Here is an 8975-nt window from a genome sequence, read left to right as displayed (position 1 = left end):
TCTGTCGGATCTGTCTTTGGTGGATTTTCTCGGATTTGATCGTTGTTCGTCTACGTTCGTGTATCTTCAGGTTGGATCCTTTTGATCTACTCTACTCTTCATCGACGACGACTATTGTTTTGTTGCGCTGGTCCTATGAGGCCTTAGCACGACGAATGTCTACCACAACAAGTTTCACCCGGCTCCGGCGAGAGAAGGGCAATGAGGTGGCGCGCCTTCAACTTGATTCAGTGTTTGTAGTCGTCGCTAGGTGGTCTAAAGATTTAGATGTAATTTTTATTATTTCCGGTGTTCGTTATACTTCGTGATTAAAGATGAATAGGTTATTTATAAAAAAATCAAGTAGCATAGGAATTAGCATAATTCACTTTTCCATCTTTATTTCCATCTAGGGCAGCGCTTCTGTTGCAGTCCCTCCCACCAAACGCGCCTTTAGTCGCACAATTATGCGAGAAATTCTAACCTTCCAGTAACAAGTACCAACCCTCAATTGAATTCGAAAAAGTCCCCAACAAAGAAGGCCCTGTTTGATCATAAGTCCTAGGACTTTTTCTAGTCCCAACTAAAAAGTCTTTAGTCCCTAAAAAGTCCCTCCCTGTTTGTTTGCAGAGACTAAAAAGTTTCTAGTCTCTTACTAGAGGTTATTAAATGACCATATTGCCCCTACTATATAGAAAAATAACAATCAAACAACACTATGGGGTGGCAGGCCATTAAATGCATGGAGGGGCATTGTTGGAAAAATTACCTCGAAAAAGTTGGACAAATTTTCTCCAAACACACACGATCTCCGCCAGCTCGCGGTGTGAACCCCTGCCGACGAGCAGCCGTGCCCATGGCCCGTGCGCAGCCACCGGCCACCGCTGGCCACTGCCCAGCGCAGCAGCAGCCTGCTCCCACCCGCAACCACCTCCGCCGTACCGTCACATCCCCGCCCACGCCCACCGACTCACGGGCCCAGCGCCCCCGTACCCCACCTGTCTGTACCCGCGTCCGCAAACCAACCGAAAAGAACGCAGCAAGTCACACCGACAGCGGGCGGCCAGCGATGCGAAATATCCCAGGGGCAGCCCCGTCCGCTCGCCACGGTGAAATTCAAAAAGTGAAAACCTCGGCCGTCCGATCGCGCCGGCCGTTTGAAGCGACGCGCGTCGGCCGTCGGATCTAGCCCCTGCCCCGCGGTCCCCCTCCTACGGCTATATATATATTTCTCCCTGCCCCCGGACGCCCCGTCGCCCTCCGCCCGCCCCACAACCACTCTCTCCTCGCCGCCACACTCCTCACTCCCCACTGCGCTTTCTCGTCGCGCTCGCCACTCGTAAGTTCCAAGCTGCTTCCCGAATTTACTTGCGCCATTGCGTTCTAGACTAGATCTGGTATGTCGCTGCGTATGAGTCGGTGCTTTTCCGGGTTTTTTTTCGAATTTATTTGAAAAATCGAGGTCGTTTTGGGCGAGGAAGTAGGAAATGTGCGCGGATCTGGGGGTATATCCGGTGATTTTGGCCGTGGGATGCGTCGATCTGATAGCTTTGTCTTGTGCTCAAGTTGTATGGGGGCAGATTGGATCTGTTTTGTGGGGATTTCCCGTCAGATTTTGCGCCTGGAGCAGTAGATCTGAGGCGCGCTTTTAGGGATCTGGCGGAGGTGACGCGTCTATGTTTGGAGCAGATTTGGTGCTAGTTCATGCCGTGGTTTCCCAACATTAGAGAATCTGAAAGCCTGATTTCTGAGCACATCCTCTTCAGATGTGATTTTGAGAAACTTATCCTGGTGTTAACTAGGTAGGCGCTAGCTATCGGCTTGATTTTGCACCGTTCTTATTTTGAATTTACTGTGTAACCATATCTTCTCATTTTAAATAGTAGCTTGCACGTGAACACTCGGACTATGTTGCTAGTCATAGAGTTTGGTTTTCATAATAGCCCCAAATAGTTGATGATTGCGTTCAGAAAAAGCCAAACAAGTCAGATCTTGCTATAATTTGAGTAAATAAATCTAGCTGTATCAATCATTTCCCACGCTGTACCACTACTGCAGTATGTGAGTCCTGCTTACCCTGTATATCTATGATTTCAGAGAGAAGATGAGGGAGATCCTGCACATCCAGGGTGGGCAGTGTGGAAACCAGATTGGTTCCAAGTTCTGGGAGGTGGTGTGTGATGAGCATGGCATCGACCCCACCGGGCGGTATGTCGGCACCTCTGACCTGCAGCTGGAGCGTGTCAACGTCTACTACAATGAGGCCTCATGTGGTCGCTTTGTGCCCCGTGCTGTCCTTATGGATCTTGAGCCGGGCACCATGGACAGTGTCCGTACTGGACCGTACGGGCAGATCTTCCGCCCTGACAACTTTGTGTTTGGGCAGTCTGGTGCTGGTAACAACTGGGCCAAGGGTCACTACACCGAGGGTGCTGAGCTCATTGACTCCGTTCTTGACGTTGTCAGGAAGGAGGCTGAGAACTGTGACTGCCTTCAAGGTAACTGAACTTGAATTAAATTGGCGATAGTTTAGAATCCTTATGGCAGGCTTTACATGTATTAAGTTCAGTTTGGATAAGAACACACTATTTCATGGTATGCAGATTTGAATTATGTTGTCACTCAACAAGAAGTTTTAAGCTACAATATTTGTTATGCCAGTAATGCTATGCGTTGATGCCGTGGCATCTTCTGTTTGTATGCATCTTTTTGTATAGCCATGATTACTTGTTTGTGTATAAGGGCACTGGTTGGAAACCTTGCATACTTGGATAACTTGGTGTATGATTCAGAGTTAGTACTAGGTCTCTGCTTACATTGTTCTGTATTGTTGTCATGATACATATTGCTTGCATGTCTTGTGAATTATTCTGATAGTGAGACATCTAGCATAACTACTGATTATGTACCTATGCTGCTTTCATCTATTTGTGTCTAAACAGTGGTTATCTATTCAGGGTGGTTATCTACTTATATTCAGCTTTACCGCTGTCCACTTGAAATCATTATTTAAGCATCCTTTTATGTTTTCAGGTTTCCAAGTATGCCACTCTCTTGGTGGTGGTACTGGATCAGGCATGGGGACCCTTTTGATATCAAAGATCAGGGAGGAGTACCCTGACCGCATGATGCTTACGTTCTCTGTTTTCCCCTCACCGAAAGTATCTGATACTGTGGTTGAGCCTTACAATGCCACTCTTTCGGTCCATCAGTTGGTTGAGAATGCAGATGAGTGCATGGTTCTTGACAACGAGGCCCTTTATGACATCTGTTTCAGGACTCTCAAGCTGACCACTCCCAGCTGTAAGTGAAATCTGTACCTTTGTATTGTTACTTTCTACAGATGACTGTGAGCATGATGTCAAGTGGATCTTCCTAATTCTGAATATTTTAACTAGTCACAACTGAAGAACGGTAACATGATGTAGTCCATTAGCTTCCCTTTTTGGATAATGTTTGTCCCGACTATTCCTTTAGAGCAGTTTGGTTAATTCTTAGACATGCTCTGAAACTCTAAATGGACTCTTGTGCTTGAGTTATTTGCTCAGGGCATTCATTTGGATGCACTTCTGCAGTATTGCACTACTTCAATTACTACACTGTTATGATTCAGATCTGTCTTGGTTGAGATTTTGCTTAAGTTGGATTTGTGAGAATGACTGTTAGTTGTCATGCTAATCTGACAAAACCAAACACATTTTCAGTCACAGTTATAAAGACTGTTTGCTTTGTGCTTAGAATTATGTTGCTTGCTGTGTCTTAACATTTAACCATTCATGTTACTTTCTGCAGTTGGAGATTTGAACCATCTGATCTCTGCCACCATGAGCGGAGTGACCTGCTGCCTGAGGTTCCCCGGCCAGCTGAACTCCGACCTCCGGAAGCTGGCGGTGAACCTGATCCCCTTCCCGCGTCTCCACTTCTTCATGGTCGGGTTCGCGCCGCTGACCTCGCGCGGCTCCCAGATGTACCGCTCCCTCACGGTCCCGGAGCTGACCCAGCAGATGTGGGACTCCAAGAACATGATGTGCGCCGCCGACCCCCGGCACGGCCGGTACCTGACGGCCTCGGCCATGTTCCGCGGCAAGATGAGCACCAAGGAGGTGGACGAGCAGATGATCAACGTGCAGAACAAGAACTCGTCCTACTTCGTGGAGTGGATCCCCAACAACGTCAAGTCGAGCGTGTGCGACATCGCGCCCAGGGGCCTGTCCATGGCGTCCACCTTCATCGGCAACTCGACGTCCATCCAGGAGATGTTCCGGCGCGTGAGCGAGCAGTTCACGGCCATGTTCCGGCGCAAGGCCTTCCTGCACTGGTACACGGGCGAGGGCATGGACGAGATGGAGTTCACCGAGGCCGAGAGCAACATGAACGACCTGGTCGCCGAGTACCAGCAGTACCAGGACGCCACCGCCGACGAGGAGGAGGAGCTGTACGAGGACGAGGACGACGCCGACCTCCAGGAGTAGGGGCCAGCGAGGTCTGTTCCGTGGATCTTCCTTGATCGTTGCCCGGGGCTATTTCTGATGGCTCCGTGTTGCTACTAGTAGTGTGTGTGTTTCGCGCTTGCTGGCCCCCGTCGTCTTCGGGGTGTCGTGGACTTGTTGCTTGTGTAGTTTGTCTGTGTCGGGTTAATCCGGTAGTCAGTTTGTTGGTGAACTTGAGATCTTAGTAGCAGGTTTGTAATATGTCTGGCTCTGAATCCTAATGCAATGTTTGCTGTTTCTTCACATAGTTTGTGATGATTGTCATTGTCAAGTACTCCACCACCTCGAGGGCAGTGGACTGGATGCATCGGTCGCAGTTTCTTCTTTTTCCTGCCACGTCGCCGCCTCGATGTGTTACGTGCCATGATGTGCAGTCGGCATCGTTTGACACTGCCTGTCTATCTCGTTGTCTCTGGCCTTGACTTCAGCGGGCCGGTACCGGCAGTGATATCGTATCTGGTTTGGACGCAGACGTGCCTCCGCCGGGCGCCAAGCTACAAGGACGGCTCGTCCCCGAACCTTATACTACTACCGTACTAGGCTGCTAGCTGGTAGTGGTAGATTCAGTCAGCTGAATCACAGCAATCGTTTTCATGTCTTGTGTACTCACCACCAGCATCACCACCCAGCCTCCGTTTATCTATCGCCTACTGAAACTGAAAGCGAGGTCACGTACGCACCGCCGAGATTTCGGTTGGTTCTGCTTTTTGTGCGAGCTTTGCACATGCATCGCTTCAGCGGCACGCCACGGGGAACGTGAGGCGGCCTGTCGAAAAGGAGCATCGCGTGCTCTCACTCAACAGCACCGCCGGATCTCGCAAAGTCACAAAGTGACAAAGTAAGCCTACAGTTGACATGTCCATCCGTGGCTGCCTGCCTTTCGAGAAAGATCACACAGCGCTACAGCAGCACCAAACGCAGTTTAAACAAGGCCCCAACACAAACCACGTTTACAAAAACAGGAGATAATAATTTACATGCGTGAGCAGAGGAAAAAGGCTCGCATTAGCTGCACAAAAAGGTTCAGACTACGAGTAGGCTGTATGTGCATGGAAGAATAGAAGACTCTCAGACCGGCTTGTTCCGGTGGTGGTCGCGGCCTCTGCCCCACAGCGCCGGCCAGCAGCCGATGTCCAGCGACGCCTGCATCCTGAAACATTTGAACGTCCGAAACAGATTAGCGGTGGTCGATACTATTGAACATGTAGTAGCCTCGGAAAGAAAGAAAGAAACAAAGAACGTATTGAACAGTATTTGCGTATTTCTGCACTTTGGTCAGTGTTTCCCCCCCCTTGTTTTTAACAAACTTCGGGCGGATTGTCGTCGTCGCCGTTCCATTTTCATATCGCTGAACATGAGTTGTTCCAATTTTTCTCTGAGTCGAGTGCTACCAAAGTCAAAAGGTTTAATCATGTGGTCTAAAGGAGAATTGTCAAAGGAAGTGAGATCCTGAGAGAACGCAGATTGATTGGTGATTGGTCCTTTTTAAAACCCGTTTGTTGGAGAAAGGGTTTTCGCGGCCACGCACTCGTTTTGTTGCGGGGTTGGAAACAATGACGTGACTAAATGAGCATTTATAATGGTTGCGAGATGTGTTACTATCATGTACTCCGTATTATAAACAGAAGAAAAATCTAGCAATGCAGTTGGACATATTCAGTGCAACCATAGTAGTACTAGTCAGAGACTTCACTGGTGCTCGGCCATGTCTACAGCGACTGAACGAGCACTTCACCTGCTACCTACTACTCTCGCTGTATCAAAATAAGTGTCTCAACTTTAATATAATTTTAAATAAAAATTAATAAAACGTTGAGACATTTATTTTGACATGGAGGGAGCACTGTACTATAACTCTCGTTACTACTCTCTTTGTTCTCAAATATAAGTTTCTTTGAGATTCCAACAAATAACTACATACACAATAAAATGAGTGAATCTACCTTCTAAAATATATCTATATATATTCGTATGTTGTAGTTCATTTAAAATGTCTCAAAAGACTTATATTTAAGAATGGAGGGAGTAGAAAAGATTTCGACATGATTATTAGCAATCAGTGCTACTACATGATAGTACTAGTATTGGAAGATTCATTGACTATTTGACTGCATGGCTAATTACTGTTTGAACGGAGAGGTTAATCATTGCGGTTTGCATCCATCCATGGCGCGAATTTCGAGAAGCTCTGGCGGTTGCGAACAGAAAAGCTCACCTGGTTTTGCCGGCGGCAACCGTCGGCGGCGCGGTCTGCCGTGCCCCCGCGGCCGGCATCACGCCCCGGCCGGGGCGCGGCGCCGTCATGCTCCGGGTGAGCAGCCCCGGCACGTAGAAGTTGAGCAGCACGCCGTTGCCGTCCGCGCCTCCCCCGCAGCTGCCCCTGTTGTCGCTCTGCCGCCTCCGCAGCCTCCTCCTCTCCTTTCCCGCCACCGCCGCCGCCTGCTTCTGCTTCGGTGCCACGGCCTCCTCCGGCCTCTGCTCGGCCGCCGCCGCTTCGACCCCTACTGGTGCCGGCGGCGGCGACGCAGAGGCGTGGCCGGCGTTGGGCGGCGGCCTGACGGCGTCGACGAGGTCGGAGAAGGAGAGCTCGCGGTCGGAGCCGCCATCGCCGCCGTCGAAGTCGGCGAGGAGGCCCAGCATCTCCTCCCGGCTCCGGGCGATCCGCCGCGCCCGCGGCCCCGACAGCGGCTTGCCCCCGGCAGGAGCGAGCGCCTCCATCGTGCTAGTCTCGTGTGGCTGCCCGTGGTCCGACGATCGGCGCTCTCCTCTCTCCTCCAGGGCAAGGGTGTGCCGCCGCGCTGCTTATGTAGGTGTAGCTAGCTAGAGAACGCGAGATGATGTGATGTGGTGTGCTCGATCGGTTTGTTGCTCGGTGCCGCTTTTGGCTTAGTTTTCTTCCTTGGGTCGTCCTTTCTGAAGCTTCTCCTCTTTATCTGCACCTCAGTCCAGGTCAAGACGAGCGCGCCCGGTCGGTCGATCTAGAAGCCCAGGATTTCTTTTCAAGACGCGTCCTTTTCCGTCCACTTCAGCTGCAGACGGCGAGCCTTCTTTTCTGCTCAGTGGCCGTCACCCTTCTTTCTCATTTTCTTTTCTTGCAAGTAAGAGGACAATATTCTGTGGCAAAGTATGCACGCATGAGTTCAAGGCACATTCAGAATCTCATGCGGCGCACGTAAAAGAATCACGCATCGTGTGGCTGGATTCCACGTCAAATTCTAACTGTAAGAACCGCCCCGTACGTCGAGCGCAACCACCGTGGTCGCCGTCGGGCCGGGGGGTCGCCGCCGGAGCGTACGGGAGTCCGGCCTCTCGCGCTGCTGCACGTACACGCGGTTTCGCGGACACGGGGATCGTCGGAGCGCCGCGACGATGACGACGTATCACCCGCCGGATTTAAGGGGATTCAATGAAAGAGTCGACGCACGCATCACAGGGTTTTCAATTAAAGGGAAGAAAACGGCAGCCGCGAGGCATCGTCGGACCAAGCACGTACCGTTACCGACGGGGGAGGAGGAGTATTAAGTATACCATACCTCTCCCATTCCTTCGAAAGAAAAGGTCCCAGGTTCGCCGCCCCTCGCTTTCTCGTGCCCCGTCGGCGTCAACAGGCTCCTCTCCCCATTTCTTCTGGAACGAAACGAAGGCTTCTAAGGTGGAGTAGTAGGCATCGGTGCATTCACGTATCTTGGGCTGTCAATACGTTGCTAAACATATAAGAATATGTTTTATATGGAATCTAATGAAGCAAATAAAGTGTGTTTTAGATGTTGCCATGTTTTTGTATAAGCTTGGTCAAACAGAATGAAGTTTGACTTAAGACAAACCTAAAACTTTCATTATTTTGTAAGAAGATGAATTAGGAGAACCATGTATGAGCGTTATTGCACAACAATGTTTACAAGGATGTTACAAATGTCATGAGGAGCCCAAAGTTACACATATCAGCCAGCAGGTGCATCAACCGCTGACATGATTGAACTAATTATAGCAAGTACTCGTTCATTCTCACCCGCAAAAAAGGAGAGTACTCGTTCATTCTCCTTAGCAGGAAGAGCCCCCCTGTTGTACGTGAGGGCAATGTTGGCGAAGCCCCAATCAACTTTTCCTGGAGACCTCCATAGGTTGCCCCCTCCCACCGCGGCCAGCAGCCATGACTCCATTTCCTCGGCTGTGGAGACAACTTGCAGCGGAGGCCTTTTGATATCTGATTTTCGATGACGGTAGATTTTTCAGTGGACTAGAGTTTGCAACGACTATCACTCTAAGTGAAGTCAGAGGCTCCAAATGAATGTGGATTGATGTCTCCGAACTAGGTAAAATATGAGGAATAATAGGGGAATGGTAGAGGTACAATTTGACTGGATTAGGAGTTTGATCTTTAAGCACTTTGCGAGAAACTTATCTCATAGCAAACTTGATCCCCTTTTGATAGCATCGACATACATATGGACTCAATATGTCCTTGGATCACTGAAAGCTATGAAATGAGTCCCCACGTTTCCAACA

The 8975-nt window shown here is 49.8% G+C and overlaps 2 protein-coding genes across 2 annotated transcripts; one reads left to right on the top strand and one right to left on the bottom strand.

The window, feature by feature from the left end:
* Positions 1–1229: 1229 nt before the first annotated feature.
* On the top strand, positions 1230–4712 carry LOC119284812 (tubulin beta-5 chain). Its single transcript, XM_037563977.1, has 4 exons — positions 1230–1318; positions 2077–2477; positions 3013–3282; positions 3772–4712. The coding sequence occupies exons 2-4, from the start codon at positions 2084–2086 to the stop codon at positions 4449–4451; spliced, it is 1344 nt and encodes a 447-aa protein (XP_037419874.1). The 5' UTR covers positions 1230–1318; positions 2077–2083; the 3' UTR covers positions 4452–4712.
* Positions 4713–5300: 588 nt separating this feature from the next.
* LOC119284801 lies at positions 5301–7379 on the bottom strand. Its single transcript, XM_037563965.1, has 2 exons — positions 6685–7379; positions 5301–5619 (listed from the first exon to the last, which is right to left on the bottom strand). Exons 1-2 carry the CDS (start codon positions 7185–7187, stop codon positions 5538–5540), a joined length of 585 nt encoding a protein of 194 aa, XP_037419862.1. The 5' UTR covers positions 7188–7379; the 3' UTR covers positions 5301–5537.
* Between the last annotated feature and the right edge of the window lie 1596 nt (positions 7380–8975).

Source organism: Triticum dicoccoides, chromosome 1A, assembly GCF_002162155.2.
Source record: "Triticum dicoccoides isolate Atlit2015 ecotype Zavitan chromosome 1A, WEW_v2.0, whole genome shotgun sequence".
Lineage (NCBI taxonomy): Eukaryota > Viridiplantae > Streptophyta > Magnoliopsida > Poales > Poaceae > Triticum > Triticum dicoccoides.
Note: the sequence above shows the minus strand (reverse complement) of the source record. Positions and strands in the feature narration are given on the sequence as shown.